The sequence below is a fragment of the Phoenix dactylifera genome, chromosome 4 (genome assembly GCF_051530095.1).
Source record: "Phoenix dactylifera cultivar Ajwa chromosome 4, Ajwa_hap1_PhDact_Kaust_v1.1, whole genome shotgun sequence".
In the NCBI taxonomy this organism is placed as follows: domain Eukaryota; kingdom Viridiplantae; phylum Streptophyta; class Magnoliopsida; order Arecales; family Arecaceae; genus Phoenix; species Phoenix dactylifera.
The window spans coordinates 4,678,127-4,696,193 of record NC_143193.1 but is presented as its reverse complement, the minus strand read 5'-3'; the positions used below and the strand labels follow the sequence as shown (position 1 = coordinate 4,696,193).

At 40.3% G+C, this 18,067-nt stretch overlaps 2 protein-coding genes and 1 non-coding gene across 3 annotated transcripts; 1 reads left to right on the top strand and 2 right to left on the bottom strand.

Annotated features, from left to right (window-relative positions):
* Nucleotides 1–3,399: 3,399 nt before the first annotated feature.
* Nucleotides 3,400–3,472, bottom strand: TRNAK-UUU (transfer RNA lysine (anticodon UUU)). Its single transcript has one exon. It is a non-coding gene; the product is annotated as a tRNA-Lys (tRNA).
* A 1,122-nt stretch (nt 3,473–4,594) lies between these two features.
* Nucleotides 4,595–12,016, bottom strand: LOC103710822 (uncharacterized). Its single transcript, XM_089930058.1, has 6 exons — nt 11,391–12,016; nt 10,196–10,379; nt 9,960–10,040; nt 5,978–6,085; nt 5,627–5,896; nt 4,595–4,960 (listed from the first exon to the last, which is right to left on the bottom strand). The coding sequence occupies exons 1-6, from the start codon at nt 11,876–11,878 to the stop codon at nt 4,880–4,882; spliced, it is 1,212 nt and encodes a 403-aa protein (XP_089786184.1). The 5' UTR covers nt 11,879–12,016; the 3' UTR covers nt 4,595–4,879.
* A 2,524-nt stretch (nt 12,017–14,540) lies between these two features.
* On the top strand, nt 14,541–17,536 carry LOC149753610 (uncharacterized). Its single transcript, XM_089930326.1, has 5 exons — nt 14,541–14,891; nt 15,437–16,110; nt 16,310–16,529; nt 16,616–16,830; nt 16,951–17,536. Exons 1-5 carry the CDS (start codon nt 14,541–14,543, stop codon nt 17,534–17,536), a joined length of 2,046 nt encoding a protein of 681 aa, XP_089786452.1.
* Nucleotides 17,537–18,067: the final 531 nt, after the last annotated feature.

The window sequence follows — 18,067 nt, the reverse complement described above, 5'->3', positions numbered from 1 at the left end:
CTTAGGATACTATTTATGGAAGATTATTTGAAATGTTTGGCATGTATTGGTAGAATGGAATTTGTTGAAGCTTTCTTTTTTCCTCTGTTCCTCCCCCCCCTTTTTTTTGGTACACCAATTCCTTACCCCAAACATATACGAGTACAACCAAGAAAATCAGAAAAAAAAAAGCTGGCTAAACAAGTAGGGAACAATCGCCTGGTTCATCTAAAGGAAATCTTCCAAGTGATGCACCGCGTAAGAGGCCATCCAATCAGCAGCCGTATTGGCCTCCCGGTACACATACGTGGCCCTGAAGGAGCCATAGTCCCCTGACATCCATTGCATATCAAGGAGCAAAGACTGCCCATCCGACTCGGAGAGTCGCCTCTTCTCTAGAATCATATGTTACTGTATCTGTCTGCGATAACCATATTATATGGTTTTTTATATACATTTTGGTTCCTAGTTAAGTCTTCTTAGCACATAGTTAAGTAAACCTGACACACAGTTAAGTAAGCTTGGTACACAGTTATATAAGATTTAAACGTAGTTAATCTGGCCAAGTACATACTTAATATAGCTTGGTACACAGTTTATCAAGATCCGAACACAGTTAATCTAGCCTGGTATACACTTAACATAACTTGGCACACAATTAATCAAGGTTTGAACACAATCAATATCTTCAGTCATTTGCCAATCATCTCTAAAAGTTGAATTCCATGGTATGCTGCTTATGTTTCCATACTTATGTTGGCACACAATTACCTTGGTACACAGGAATGTTATCCCGACACCCAATATATCTCGAGATGAATATATGTCTTCCTTACAGGAATAAGCTGGCACATGATAGTTTTATTATGATAACCTAGCACACAATTATCTTGGATTGCAGCAAGATGAATATAAGTCACCTTGGCACACATGAACGATAACTTGTCACACAATTATTAGAGCTTGGTACACAGTTACCGTGCCACACAACAATGTTAACCTGGCACACAATATGGGTATACATAAATATATGTCTTCCTTGCAGGAATAAGCCGGCACAAGAATGCTAACTTGGTAGTTTTATTATGATAACCTGGCACATGGTTATCTTGGATTGCAGCAAGATGAATATAAGTTAGGTGGAAGGTGGCCACGACCATGCAGACCTTTAGGGATCATAAATCTACCAGGTGTAGATGTGCTATCTGCAAATGTTCTTGTCTATATCGCTGGTGTACACTTAAGAAGATTGCATTGGCTTTTATAACAAATTTCCTATCCATGTGTTTAAATTGGTTAAACAATTACTGAATTCTCAGATGAGAATCACACAAGTTCTGTCCATAATATGTTATGCTAACTCCCATCTGAACAAGAAACATTTTATGTTTCTGTTTATGAAGTGGTAAACGGAGTTAACTCTTCCATCGGCATGATTGACTATCTTCTTCTACTTTCTGATACCGAGCTATTTTTTTGAATTTGTGGTTCATTTGAGATGGATTCTTGTCATCCATGTTCTAATTAAACTTGGTACATAGTTAAGTTAGCTTGAAATGCAGTTAATATTGTCTTGCACAAAGTCAAGTCATCATTACAATTAGTTAAGGTTGGTACATAGTTATTATTGCCCGGCACACAGTTAAGTTACTATTGCAATGGGTTAAGTAAGTTGAATGTCAATCTGGCACACAATTATTAGAGCCTGGCACACAGTTTACTAGACATGACACTTAGTTAATAATACAATAGTAAAGACAAATTGGACTAGAATACTCAAAAATTTCAATGTATTCATGTTATATGTTTCAATGTAATATTACACAAGAAAAAAAATGTCACAAGGCTATTACAGAACATGCTCTAATCTCTCTTCTATACTCATTGTACCATGACTAGAACCTATCATATGTAACGCAGTGGTCATTGAATATTACATGCAACCCAGCTCCTATATAATGCAGTATCCTTGAACTCTTTCTGCAATGGTCTCAGTGTGCCTCGTATCAGTACTTATGCAAACATGAGCACGTATGCTCTGCAGTACATACTATCGGGCTTCTGATGTGCATACTGTTAAGTGCACATTTTAGCACTCTTTTGGACCTAATTTTGTAAAGTTCTCCTGCATATAACTCTTGAAAAGGTATATTTCTTTATTTTGGTTTCCTTATTGTAATTGAATGTCCTTCCGGGCCAAGTCCACCTAAAACCTGCGTCACTCCCTATCTTTTGACTGCATCATCACGATTCATCCCTATTGTTATGGACAGAAGTTCATCTCAACCAATTGCGATTAGGCACATTTCAGCCATGGATCCCTTCTTTTTGCACCACTCTCACTTCATCACAAAAGAAAAGATATTTTTAGCATCCAATTTCATAAACAATGGCTGAAATTACTATTCATTGTTGAAATTACTGTTCATTGCTGAAATTACTGTTCATATGAACAGTGTGGGGTGGTCCATTTTTTCCCCTATCAGACATTATCAAAGGTTATCACTTCTATTTAAGGTCCCGATCCTTCCTAGTTTTTCCTCACCGGAGATAACCACCGATTTTGGCCACGATTCTCTTCTCCTTCTTCTGGTAGACTGGTTTGACCTTCTCTGAAAATCTTAAGGAGTTCTCCAATAGTGTTGGGCTAGTGGATTGGATTGTCTAGTGTTTGCCATAGTGAGTTTGCTATAGTGGAATGTTTTTTGCTTGCTGGCAGCTTGCGGATTCTACTAAAATGGCCAATGTTATTTCTTTTAGTTGTTGTTGCTGCAGATGAGGCACCTGAAACCCATTCCAACAGTAACTACCTTTATTTTCATTTTTTTTTCCAAAATAGATACCTTTCTAAAGACATAATCGGAGTTATATATGTTTATTTTTACCGTAAGAGTACACACTTCAAAGCTACTATTAAAGCCTACAAGTTGTATGTTTAAGAAAATTTATCTAGTTTGATTAGTGTGATAATGTAAAATGGGCTTCTAGTAGTTCACATTCAGTTAGGAATTTGTTTTGGTGATCATCAAGTGCAAAATATATGTTTTGGGTCATATAACTTGGTAACCAATTCCACAAGAATATTAGTTTGGTCTGGAATTGTTTCTTAAATGTGTGCCTATGTGCACACGTTGTACATGCGGGCAGATGTTTGTAGCTGCAATTAATAGGCCAATTAAAACTTGCCCAAATTTTGTCCATACAAACTAATTAGGATTCTCATATAATTTCGAAAAAGAAAAATCCAACCTAGTCAAAAGCAGGAAAATAAGAAACATCAATATAATAAATAAGAAAATAGTCAATACAACTAACTAGGGGTGGGAGGGGGATTCATTAATCATTATTCTTATATTTAGGATCAAAATGTGCTCCACTGAAATTTATCTTCATAGAAAATTAATATTAAAAACATAACGCCGCCGCCTGTGGGAATCGAACCCACGACCACATGGTTAAAAGCCATGCGCTCTACCGGCTGAGCTAAGACGGCTGAGTAATTTGGAAAGTTTTCATGAAAATAATAAGTTTTGGTGAAAAAAAACCAAAAAAATTCATACTGCTGATCTATTTGTAATATATGAATGAGAAAAATTATCAAAGCATTTAGATCTATTTGCTCCATCGAAAGGCAAAATTTTTTTGAATCTTTCTTTGTTATTTTCGTTAGATTCAAGTCTGGCGGAAATAATATTCTACGACTAACAACTCATTTATTTCAAACCGATCTATTTGCTATCTTTTATTTGATTTACGAATCCTTTCATATTTTTACTAAAAGTTTATATCTGAAAGGTGAAGTATTAATTGGGTAGGAGATTGCGGATAGGTTGATTTAAGATGAATAAGTTAACTCTTTCAACCCAATTACATCCAGCTCCACCACCCTAACCCTACGGTACAATATAATTGCACAAATCCAGTGATAGTGGGACCCGTTCCATCTCATACCCAAGCGAACCAGTCGTCGCCCTCCAGCCCATTTTTATCTTTTATTTCTATTTTTAAAATAACATGCAGAATTGATATAAAAAATATGCCTGCTACTTCCATTGCCTATTTTTATATTTCTAATAATCTATTGACTACTTCTAAATAAATTGAAAGCAATAAAATTTTAATTTAATATTTTAAAATAAAAAACTAATATGTGCTGTTGTTTTTTTTTTTTTGCCACTGCAATTGCCATTACCATCCACCTTCCTGACACTAATATTACCAACATCTCTACCATCTCCATCATTACCACTACTATCATTTTTATATCATTAACATTAATTTACCATACAAAATATATTTATATTTTAGAATTTTAAAAAACTAAAATAAATTTTATTTTTGAAAATAAAAAATGAAGGTGAAACCAAAGAATACCTAAAAAGTTGTTCATTTTTTTTATTTGTGTACCATTGATGCGGTGGATGTGTTACAATTTCCTTAGTAGACAACCTGTAGCACCTAGAAAGCAATCTAGCGTTTAAGAAGGAATACTTTTTCCACAGCCACCATTCTCAAATCCTATCAGCAATTTTTTACCAATCTTCCGTGTTGCAGGTATAGAGAACAAATGAGAGGTCACTTAATACCCTCAAAACAACTAAAAACAAAAATCGTCTTAAACTCCAGAACAGTTTTTATGGAACGTATCTATGTCTTAGAAAACTCATACATACATACATAAAAACTTCCACGCAAGCTAGTATATAATGAGACATAATGTAGCTTCACACACACAAAAAAATCTCTATTTCTTTTTCAAAACAGATGTAAAATCAAAATTACACCTCAAAACGTTTAAGGATGCAGCTGGCTGATTTGGATATTTCTCATCACCTGAATTAAAACGCAATTCTCATCACCTGATTTGGAGCATTTTAGTACAAAGATCAACAAGGAGTGATTATAGTAGAAAATGGTCCCAGATAAATTTTAATGTCTCCTGAACCATCGCTGTAGGAGGGCTTACATCCAAATCACCATCCTGCAAATAAATAAATGTACATGTTACGTAGCAGTCACAAATCATGAGGACAACAATGGAGTTGATTCATCATACCTAAAAAAACCCTAAAAAGATGCAGGATTATGTAGATTGAGTCCTAGTACGCATCAATTTTTCATGCAAACACACCACCAAGTAATGAAAATGATGTTTACCCATCCTATAAAATCATACAAGGTTTTTAAAATATTAATGATAATAGTGATAGTAAAATTCTTAGTCATCACAATTTGTATGAGTGGTAAATATTTGAGGAAAACGGAAGAAAGCACATTTGAACGCTGGAAACAAATGCCTAAAAAGAACAGCCCAACCCAATATAACAAATCACCTGAGGTTTATGCACTGAATTATTCCAGGCCACTAGCATGAAAGGAAACAAGAAAATTCTCGGACAAACTTCAAAACAGCAACGCTTTCCTATTAAATACAACATAATAGAGGAACTACTAGATATGCTAAAAGACCTACTTAGATAAGAAAAATAGACAACATTTACCCCAAAGGTAAAAATAGAGCAAAGGCATATGCACTTAACAATTTGACAACAAATCTTAATTTTGAATCACTATAGAAGTCTGGATAATTGAAAGATAGAAGATAATAATTAATTTCCTTATTGTCATAAGAATTAAAAGAACTTACCCTTAGATGCTTGGATAGTCCAAGCAGCTTTACTGTAACTTCATTAGCAAATTCCCCCGTGGAAGTCCTATGGTCAAATCGGTCAGCATGCCTTAACTTAAGCCTCATCGTCTGGTTTTTATAAGCTTTGTATTTAGTGTGCCAAACCCCAACTATGTGGAACCTTTCAGCCACAGACTCCTTTCCTAGAGACCATCTCAAGCCCCCTTTCACATCTGGATCTATAACTGCAGAAGTTATGAGTTTGCCGAGGGCATCACTCTCTTCATCCTGGAACCAATAAAGTTAAGCAGAAAATATTGTTGTACACAAACATCAAGTGCATTTAAGCATACAGAATTCGTAACTCACATTCAGAATCTTTAAGATCCTTTTAGTAGAAAGCATGAGTCTCAGATCTACATCCTTATAGAGGCAAGATATATCTGACACCAAGTGCCGCACATGGTTGAGTTCAATCTACGAAGGATAAACATGAGTTGTCAGACACATGTTGCTTGCTTTTTTCCGAATCTATGAAAATACCAAAAATACATATAAGAAAAGAAAATATCTTGCACATGATGACATTGGATATCAAGAAAACAATCACTCAAAGTTATAAGAACGGTTGAAATATTTAGGTTCTAACACAGTGAATCCAGTGGCATTTTATCCATGTACCCCAGATTTAAGATAAAAATGGAAAACATATCGCATTTTTTACTTTCTTATTTGAACATATTTAAAATTAAGGATATCAAGAAACTTGAGTTAAAGGGATATTGACAAAACACAATTATAAAATGATATCAGATAAACAATAGCACGAGATAAAAGCATCATGGGCTCTTTTACACTCCTTCATGGTCTCGATATGCTGATGGCCGTAGCATTAACCGAAGGAAACACCAATCCAATTTTAAACCTACTCTTACTAAAGCTATGCACTTTGAAACTCCTCTCAAAGCAGGCAGCTTAATGCACAAAGAACCAAACTATCATGTTAAACCAAATGAGGCTTATTCATCCACACTACAAAATACCAAAACAACCCACTATTGGTTGGGAGATTTCATCTCAAAAATGCAAAGGCTTTCTGCTAATTGCTACCTAATTATGACCATACGAAAACTGAAAGAATGTCACAATGAATACTAGGAATCCGTTAACAATGAAACAATAATACGAATGTTATGACAAACAGATCTCGCTATGGATCCACATCCCTAGACCTCAATATAAATCTGGACCAATGCAGTTGAAACATGAAAATACATGCTTTCTCATACATCTAACCCACTAGTCACCATTCTAACTCAGAATTCTGGCACACTCTATTAGATACAAGCATCAATAAATCATATTGATTTAGATCAAGAAGACTTCTCAAACACACACATGCCTCCAAAAACGAACCCAAACTATTGGCCTCAAACAATGCTCAAAAAGGTTCTAAAAATGGATATTGCGGGCCTCCAGGTATGTGGCCCGACTTTCATATGAATGGAGATCTAGGTTTATCTCAACAGAAATTTAAGAACCAGAAAATCTGGAAAAGACAACATATTCTGATGTACCAGCAGATATAAAGAAATCAGGATGGCAAAACATCAGCCAATAGATAATTCCTAGATTAATATCTCTTCTTTTGAATCCAGAACATCTAAATTTGAAGACTAATCACCCTACCCACCCACACCAAACAGAAGAAAGGAAAAAACTTCCTTTCTAACCAATTTTCCACCTAATTACATCCCAATTTCAAGGCTGCACCTGGTTTCTCTCTCATCTGCAGCATATGGAAAAAAAACTCCCCTTATCAGCCTCTCTGCCATGGAACCTCCATTCATTTATATAAAAATTAATTTTATTTGGAAAATGAGAAAAAAATCTCTTAGGACCCGTTTGGTTTAGGGTAATCTAGCATAGGAAAATAAATCCGTGTCAGATTACCATGTTTGGTACGAAAAGTAGATGAAAAAGATGGTAAAATAAATGGTGGGTCTCATATCTATTTTTTTGAGAGAGAAAGTAAACAAATACCACCAGAGCGATATTTGTTTTCCCATGCTGAATTACCAAATGGAGAAATTCTGAAATTATCATTTCTTGACAGAAATACTCTCACTTATATTATATTAATATTGTATTAATTATATTATATCATTAGTATTAATTATATAAATATATATTATATTAATATATTGATTAATAATACTTATAAATAATAACATATTTAACATATTAATAAATTTATTAATAAATATTAATTATTAATAACTAATTAACAAATATTTATAAATTATCAATAAATCTAACATAGGTTATATTAATAATTAATATATTTATTTATATACCAAAATAAGATAAAATTTATTTATAATAAGTAATATATTTTCTAATATATGTATAATTAATTTATAAATATTTATTAACTCATGTAAATATATTTTAATATTCAAAATAGCCAATATTAACAGCGTTTATATAAGTGGGCCATAAATGGCTAATAAATGGACTAAGAAAAAAATATTATGACTTAAATTGTTTATTCAAGGATATTGTTGCAAATTTAGTAATATCTTCATATAAGATTACCTCAAACCAAACATAGTAATTTTTTTTCGATGCCATTTTTCAAAGTAATTTTTCCACCAACCAAACATGATAATTGCACTTATGTCCTACATAAATGATTCCCAGAAATCATTAGATTACCCCATAATCTAACATACCCCAACCAAATAAATCCTTAAACAATGACGATTGATGGGATTCTAAGATATCCTCTGTTTCAGTTAAAGAATAGTAGAGCTTTCACTAAATACATCTTCATTTCTCCCTCCGTGCAAATGGCTGCACCTGTCTCCAAGCCTCCTTGCCTACTCTCTCTCTCTCTCTCTCTGCATGCGTGCATGCATGTGTGTAGGTGTCTGCAAGTCTGCGCACGCATGTGTGTAGGTGTCTTCCCCAACCGAACCTCCCGTCCCCTATTACTGCCACCTTACCATCCCCTTCTTAAATTCCCTCTCCCAACATTCCTTAATAAATTTCTACTACGTGTTTCCTAATTATAATTGAAAGAAATTGATTAGGTCGCCATAAATGGAGACCGCAGCCTAGGAAGTCAGGGAGATAGGAGCAAAGGAGGGCTCTCTTAAGATCACTGAGCATATATCTTAAGAGGCACACCCCCAATCCCAATTTATTTTCTGGGCTGCAGTCGCCACTGGTGGTAACCTAACATATTCCTAATTAAAGAGAGAAAGTGTATATTAATCAAGAAATAAATTGTTTCTCTCAAGGCAAGGTGTCAAAAACCCTTCTTAACCACCTTTTTGTTCCCATTTTTTATTTATTCAATTTTATTTTTTATTTACACTACCTAACTTTAAATTTAAAAATCAGAATAATCTAGTTATTTTGCATTCTGTTACTAAGTAATGTGGTTTATCACTACATTTTTCTTAATATCATATTTTTATTCTGTGTTTTTTTTTACATATATACCTTTGCAAATATGGCTTATTACATATTTAGCCTTTGAAATTAATTATTTGCATATATACTCCGCAAATCATCTTGTTTTTTTGCATGGTTACTCCGGTTAGATTTGGGCAAGGGTGAGGAAGTCGAGTGACGTATATATAAAACAAAATTTATTACCCTTTTACAGTAATATCCCTAAAAATGTATATAAAAATATAGTTGTTTTTAATACAAACTAAATGTTAAATTTTACAAGGATATTGACATAAAAGGGTAATAGTGTCAATGATACTCGAAAGCATTATTTATTAATGCCCAAAATCTAATGTGAAGGGCATCCATACAACAACTAGAAGATTTGAGGGATACATATGCAAACAGTGATTTAAGGAGGAAAAATATGCAATAAGCCGTATTTGCAGCAGTGAATATGCAAAAAATCCTTTATTATACACTTTCAAGTTTTATACAATCATTTTTAATTCCAACTTCAGTTTTATATTTTTGATTTTCTATATTTTGTTTTGTAGTTAGTACTTCATTCTTCTTCTTATTTTGTAGCATTTTCTTTGTATTTTGAATTTCCTATGTTTGCTTTTGTACATTCAATTTATACTTTCCTTACTACATACTATTATAGATGTCATTTTTATTCATATACATTTTTATTCAATTTTGCGATAAGTACATACATACACAAACATGTCGGAAAAACTTGTTTTAAAATTCTCGTTAAGTAATTTGAAATCTAGTTCTTAATTAAATGATTTAAAAATAATTAGTGGATTATATTGAATTTCTTTTTCTAGTTCTCTCCATCATGCACTGCACATGCTAGCTTATGAGTAAGAAGTATGCTTACCTTATGAATTTCAAGTTCTCCACCTTTTGTGACTGTACACTTGCATGAAATAGTTGAATCAGGCCGACATTGGTCAAATACCTGAATTGTTAAAAATGGTTGTGAATATTTATCAATCAAAGAAACTAAGAATGTTGTTCTCTTCCAGTAAGTAGACAAAGAATTGTCATTTCCCAAAAAAATGCTTAATTAAGCATTCAGAAATAGTTTTACAGCCTAACATGTTAATTTCCTACCTTCACAAGGTAATGCTCTTTTTCTGACTCAAAGTCAAATCCAATCTTAGGAACAACTAATCGCTGAATCTCTTCCATGTATTCATTAGGAACATTCGTATAAAACGACTTATGCAATTGATTCCGTGCGTCTAATTTGGCAGTTGCAGCATTTCTGATGGAGTTTAGGCAATCTGAAGGGTCTCTGCATTACACAAAAAAGGAAGAAAATAAGGGAACCAAACAACAATGGACTTCTATTAATTTCCATAGGCTAGCATTATGATTCTGTGACTCTTGATTTTATTATAACTTTACTTTGATAACCTCATTGAGATCTCTCAAAAATTGCTTCAACTAAATTTTATTGTCATAAATTCCACAGCATTAACATATCATACAAAGGATGAAGCCCAAGTTACTCTACAACGTCACATGAATATGAACATAAGATGAATACTAACAATCACCAGAGAGTCTAGATAGGCAAGAACAGGAATGATGTTTCTGGGATTCATATGTATGAATCATATTTCATCAACAAAATATTAAATAAAAAAGGATGTTTTCATTATTTTTTTCCGATCAATTTATTCTTGATGATTTTCATTTTCGACAATTTGCAAGCATGCATTACAAGTTCATTGTGTTCATTATTACCGCTCCTTCTAATTTCAAATGATAAAAAACTGTTTACATTTCAATTTTCCAAGACTTTGACATGGTGAAAAAGATTGCAACTAAGGGGGGACAGGTTGAATGATCTTTTTTTCCTTTTTCTTTCTCTCAATGATGGTTTGCAGTACCGGTCCATACCAGGTGTACTGTCTCTTACCAGTAGCAAACCGATACAGAGTACTGCCCCATACCAAGTGCCGATCCCAAGAACCAGCATGTATTGATATTGCAACAGTTCGGTACCAGTACAGTACCAAATGGTGGTGAAAACGTTGCTTTGGATGGACCAAGCTAATTCTCTAGCACCGAGTAAATGTCTATGTTGTCTATCATAACATTGTGTCCAGATACCTCCTTCGTCTTGCTTCCAATCAGCTTTAGTTGGTAATAACATAATGCAAGTATGTGAATTCAGAAAATACAAGAATTCAAAGAAAGTGCACCAGAACATATCAATATAGAGAAATTCAGTGACAATGCGGGCACTTACAATTAAAAAAGCAAACTTTCCTGGGAAAAAGAAATGAGAGGACCGTACCCATGAAAGAAAATTTTGCCAAAGCGAGCAACAAACGATAGCTTAATCTCCTCGCTCTCAGAAGCCATCTCGTTCCTCGCCCTCTGCGCACAAGCAAGGAGGTCCGGCTCGATCCTCTCAGCTATCGACGCCCACGGGCGCTCCTCGGCGGAGCCCGCCGGCGGGTCCGCTCCGACGGAGAGAACCAGAGGCTTCCCGCCGCCCTTCCTCTCGACGATCTCGCACGATACAGGCTCCAGGTCTAAGGAGGCGGGGATCACGTCGCCGCCACCGGCACCGGCGAGCCACCACCAGGAGATGGAGTGCGGCGCGTAGATGATCTTGGAGCCGCCGTGATGGGAGGAATTGGCCCTCTCCCGCCGGCCCTGGCCGCCGGGCTTGCAGCCAAGGTGGAGGCCCTTCTTGAAGCTGGGGATGAGGGATTCCGGGACCGGCGACGCCTTCTCGGCATCCTTGGAGTGGCGCTTGTGGGGAGGGACGTAGGCCATGACGTTGAAACCCTAACCCTATCCCTAACCCTAGTTTGAATTTGGGTGGAGAAAGAGAGGAGAACGAAGAAAAGGGGAGAGCGGTGGAAGGACAAACCTCCAGGAGGAGAACTTTATAAGTGAAAAGCACCTGCCTCTCGGTCAGATAAATTTCGACGGAGTAAATATTACCTCATTTTTTTATGAAATACAATATGCTCATTGAATGGTAAAAAAACTAATATTCACTTATACGACGCAACTCTAGATTTCATTTAAGTCAAAAAATATTTTTACGTTCTGTTTTATGATGCAAAATGAATCTTATTCTATCGTTGATAAGAGATTTCTATATGAAAAATACGAATCAGAGTTTGAAGAAGGGAAAGGAGAAACAATATTACCATTTTTTGTTCAAAAAGATACCAAAATGGATAATTGACTCATTTCATACTAGAAATAATCGCAGAAAATCCTTTGATAACACGGATTCCTATTTCTCAATGATATCCCAGGATCGAGACAATTAGCTGAATTCCGTGAAACCATTTCATAGAAGTTCATTGATATCTTCTTTTCGATGGATCAGACGTCGGAAGGGGTCGGATTTGTGATCAGAGACCACCTCAGCAGGATGATAGCGGCAGGTGGCTGGCGTACGCCTGGTCTTACTACAGGCGGAGCTACAGCAGCCTGGAAGGGTATCTCCTTTGCGAGACGGGTACTTGGTGCTGAGCGCGTATGTCTCGAGGGGGACTCTTCAGTGGTGATTGACTGGGTGCAGGGAGTGGATAGATATGGTGATGATCACCCTCTTATCCGTGATACTCGCAAACTGATCCAGGAGCTGAGCTCTTTTCAGGCACTACATGTGTTCCGGGAGGTGAATAGTGCCGCAGACTGGGTCGCCTCTTTTATTGCCTGGCATTCCGGGGAGATCATATGGACATCCTCGGAGGACATTCCTCCTCCCTTGTTTTCTTTACTTTCCTTTGATTGGGTAGGATGTAGAATTATATGAAATGCCGCTTTTATCAAAAATAAAAAAGCACTACGCACTTTGCAAAAAAAAAAAGCACCACGCACCGTGCGCTGCTTAATTATTTTCCCAACAAAACCGTGTATGTATGTGCGTATGTATGTGTGTATGTATGTATGTGTATGTATGTGCGTATGTATGTGTGTATGTATGTATGTATATGTATGTATATATGTATGTGTATGTATGTATGTATGTATGTATGTATGTATGTATGTATGTATGTATGTATGTATTAGTGTATATATATGTATATAGGTGTATATATAATATTTAAAATACTCTGCATGTATATCTTTTTTATTACATATGAAAGCATTTAATTAGTTTAAATATTTTAATTTCATTATGTATTTAACATTGACAAAAGGGTATTTTTCGCCACGGTCAAGGGAGACAATCGGGCCCTGGGTCGTCCTCGACTCGGCTGCCATCTCCGGCAGCTCGCCCGACCACGCCGGTGTCCCCAGCGGACATCGACGGCTGGCAAAAGCCAGCGAAGGTTGTGCACCACCGGTCGCCACTGGCTGATGGGGGGACAGGCCGTACCCGAAACCTCCCTCCGGCCCTCTCTAGGTCGACTCAGCCGACGAGCCAGCGGAGGGCTTGGCCGAGTCAGGGGACCCGGGGCCAAGTCCGTGAGTTAGCCCGAATCTATTGCGAGCCCAACAGGGCTGGGCACTGGGTATGTGGGCCGGCAGGTGCGGCCCAGGGCGCGCCCATTTCCATGGGCGCTCCCCACGTTTAGGGCGTGCGGGCCCAGATCGCGCTGGGCTTGCGTGAAGACGCGCGCGTCCAAGGGGAGATGGCCGCGTTGCGTGAGGACGGCCTGCGAGTCCAGGGCCCTCAGGCCCAGCTCGTAGTGGACCCACAGACCCAAGTTACGGGAGGCCCATAGGCTCAGTCAGTCTCGGGCTTGGGGAGTCAGGCCGAGCCGGACTTGCAGGCCCAGGGTGAGGTGCCAGCAGGGCCTTTCCAGTACAGCTCACCCTGTTGGGGGCTTGATTTGGAGCTGGGTATCCCCCTGCCCAATGGCCAGGCCCTTCTCACGTCGGGCGTGATGAGCAAGCCGCAGCCATGGGACGCGCATGAGGGCATTGGGAGAGGCCCATATGGGGTTTTTCGATTCGGTCCTCCGCCCCCGACCTCGGGTGAGCAGGTGGAGGCTGCCTTTGGTGGGAGCAAGGCCGGGGGCCACCCCGTGTCACATTCGGAGGGGATTCTGGCCGAGCCACTGACGCTAGAAGGGGTAACGGACCACCCAACTGTCGTGCAACGAGTCAGGGCGGCAGTCATGCGTGTCGTATCTACTGCAGGTGATGAGAATGAGCAGGGGGGCCTAGGCCGCGAGCTTGAGGCAGCCCCTGTGACCCAGGGGGAGGATGAATTTGAGGCCGACTATGTGGACTGTGATCCATAAAGATCTTAGCCTGGAATTGTAGGGGGGCGGCCAAGTCGTCCTTCATGTCCTCCTTTAAGCGGTTAGTGCAGGTCCATTGTCCGGAGATCTGTTTTCTTTGTGAGACTCGATTATCTGGCGAGGGGCTCGTACGGCTGAAGCGGCGCCTAGGGAGGGACTGGGAGACATAAGCAGTCGATTCTCAAGGGCTGTCAGAAGGTATCCTGGTCTTGTGGAGGCAAGGGATGGCGACAGTTGATGTTTTCCACAACTGCCTCCAACATGTAGTTATGATCGTGTCGGAACCTGATGCTGCTCCGTGGGTGCTGTGTGGTGTGTATGCGAGTACGGATTACAGAGTTAGGAGAGTCCTTTGGCAGGAGATCACCAACCTTGCCGCCCAGGGTGTCCCGATGATGGTAGTTGGTGATTTCAATTGTATCTTGAGTACGAGTGATGAGAGGGGAGGTGCAGCCTTCACATATAGAGTAGACAGGAGGGAGTTTCACGATTTTGTGTCGCGAAACGGCCTGGTAGACTTAGGTTTCTCCGGACCACAATTTATCTGGTGCAACAATCAGCTTGGCAGTGCTAGGGTTTGTGAGCGACTAGACATGGCCTTTCATCTTCGAACTGGATCCTTCAATTTCCTATCTACCAAGTTAGCCATTTACCTCGGATTGCTTCGGACCATTGCCCCCTGCTAATTTCCACATTATCGAGACCTAGTCATCACAACCCCTTCCGCTTTGAGAAGGTTTGGCTATCGTACCCCTAGTCTTGGGATATTGTCGTCAATGCATGGCGCGTCCCGGTGCGTGGGGATGCAATGCAACGGGTATCGCGCAAACTAGAGTTGACCAAGAGGCGTCTTCGCCGTTGGAACTGCGAGGTTGTAAGCAATATCTTTCGGAGAATGGAGGAGGTGGAGACTACGGTCGCTGAGTTGCAAAGGAAAGAAGACCTACGAGGCGCGCTCTTGGTGGATGACATGGTTGACCTTCGGGGGTTTCTAGTGACTTACCACTCACTATTACGGCAGCACGAGATCTTCTAGCAATAGAAATTTCGGGTTCAATGGGTAAGTGAGGGTGACCGTAATACTAGGTTCTTCCATCGGACTATGATTATTCGGAGACAGCGGAGCATGATCCACTCTTTGCGAGATGGGTCTGGCCATCGGGTAGAAGGCGAGCCTGCCGTCAGACAGGTATTACTTGACTTTTTCCGTGTCAGATGGACAAAGGGTGAGGACTCTAGTGATGGAGACCACCTCCCGAGGATGGATGCAGGTATTGATGATAATAAAAATGCAACCTTGGTCCAGCTGGTGTCGGCACGGGAGGTGCAGGAGGCAGTCTGGGCTCTAGTAGCAGACAAGGCCCCGGGACATGATGGTTTCCCCCCATTCTTTTTTCGGCAGTATTTGGGTATCATTCAGAGAGCTGTGGTAGAGGTTGTTCAGTGCTTCTTTACTCAGGCGGTGATGCCAGAGGATTGGAAGGCCACCTTCATCATGCTCATACTGAAGCGTCAGGAGGCGGTAAAGCCCTGTCATTTTAGGCCCATTAGTTTGTACACAACCCTATACAAGGTTATGGCGAGAATAATGGTGGGTAGGATGAAGCCCCTATTACCTAGCATCATTAACCAAGAGCAGGGGGCTTTTGTATCTGGTAGAAATATTTTGCATAACGTTATGTTGGCCCAGGAGATGATGTGGGATCGTCAGCGAGCACCGAAGCGGCGAAGCTTGATGGCTATCAAACTAGATATTGAGAGGGCTTACGATAGGATCATGTGGAGTTTTCTTCAGTAGGCACTGGAGACTTACGGCTTCCACAGGCGGTGGATTGGATGGGTCCTGGGGTGTGTCCGAAGGCCAAAGCTCTCTATCTTGGTCAATGGCACATCGTCACCTTTCTTCGAGTCCACCATGGGGCTGCGTCAGGGATGTTCCTTATCCCCATATTTGTTTATTATTTGTGCTGACATTTTGTCTCGTGATTTGCAGAGAGTGTGCCAGCCGGGAGCTGGAGGCTTATGTTCCAGCACCGGGGGCTGGACCTCTTTTCCACTTACTTTTTGCTGACGATTGTCTTCTTCTGGCCAGGGTGCGGGTTTCTGATGCACGGGTCCTTCGCAGGGTGGTGGCGGGCTACTACACGGCGTTCGGTCAGAGAGTAAACTTCCTGAAGTCAGCTATCCATTTCAGCCCGAGCACGGAGAGCAAGGTCAGACAGGAGATCCGGAGAATTCTGCAGATACCTGAGCAGGAGAGGACACTGACTTACCTGAAAGTCCCTATCACTGGCCGCAGACTACAGGTGGCAGAGTGCTCCGGTCTGGTGCAGCGGGTACAGAGCAGGTTGGAGGGATGGAGGGCGTCCTCCCTATCCATGATGGGGAGATTGACACTGGTCAGATCAGTGTTGAGGTCCATGTCGGTATATCTCATGACCAATACTGTGGTACCGAAGACGACTTTGCTGAGGATCAAGCGACTCCTTCGGTGCTTCTTGTGGGGGTCACACGGTAGAGGCCACGGGGTGCATCTGGTGGCCTGGGAGCAGGTCTGCCGTCCCACCAGTGAGGGTGGTCTAGGGGTGCAATCCCTCTTGGAGCGGCGCGAAGCTTTCATTGCTCGGCATGCAGTTCGGTTCCTGTTAGAGCCACACGGGCTCTGGAGTCAGGTGATGGCAGCCAGATATGGTCGAGGGGCTTAGAGGTGGCATGGAGTGGTCGTCGAGTCTCCTTCATGTGGCGCGAGATCGGGAGGTACTTGCCGACTGTGTCGACAAACACCAGGTGGCTAATAGGCGATGGGCGGAGCATCGAGGTGACTGCTGACCCATGGGTGGATACCCTTCTCCTGAGGTGCTGGTCGACCATGGTTGGTACTGAGGCAGTGGAGGGACTGCGGGTGTGCGACCTCCTAGCCCCAGGAGGGGCAGTGTGGGATGAGACCAGACTACGACAGTTGTTCGGGGTACACCTAGCAAAGAGGATCCGATCTCTTTCGGTACCAAGATGTGCGGGGTCAGATGTCAGGGTTTGGGGCACCTCGTACAGGGCCAGTGTCAGATTGGGAGACCTCTCCCGTGTCATCCAGCGGGAGCATAAGCCAGGGCAGGATTGTACTTGGATTTGGAGGTCGAAGCTTCATCCAAGGGCAGCACTCTTCTTATGGAAGGTGACGTGGGACCGCCTTCTGACGAGAGCAGTGTTAAGCCTAGGTTAAGTGGGTTAGAGGCGATTATGTCAAACTTTATGAAATCTCTAACTAACCCTCTCCCATGTTTTCTAGTGTATAAACCCAGTCATAGTTGAAATAAGAAAATTTATGAAGTGGTTTTGAACCTACCTAGTGCTTCATTATTCAGCTCTATTTTTTATTGTTATTTGATACGATTTGCGTGTTATTGGCATTTATTTTACTCCAACAAAAAAAAATGGTGAGAGATGGAGTGGCAATGATAGGTCAAGTCATACTTTATATGAAGCCCAACTCATTCCCGATCCAACCTGAATGAATTTGGACTCTTCAACCCATAACATACGTGTCCATGGGTCAACCCTCATGACTGATGAGCACATAGTACAGCTGCATCATTCAAAGAAAAAAAAGAAAATAAAAATACCTAACCGCACCATTACAGCTATTGATGACTTCGTTCTGAAGTGGTGTACAACTGGCATTAGAAAACGGACCGATCACTCTTAAAGATCCATATCTAGAGGGCATGACTCAACCCGAGCTAGCCCTTATAAG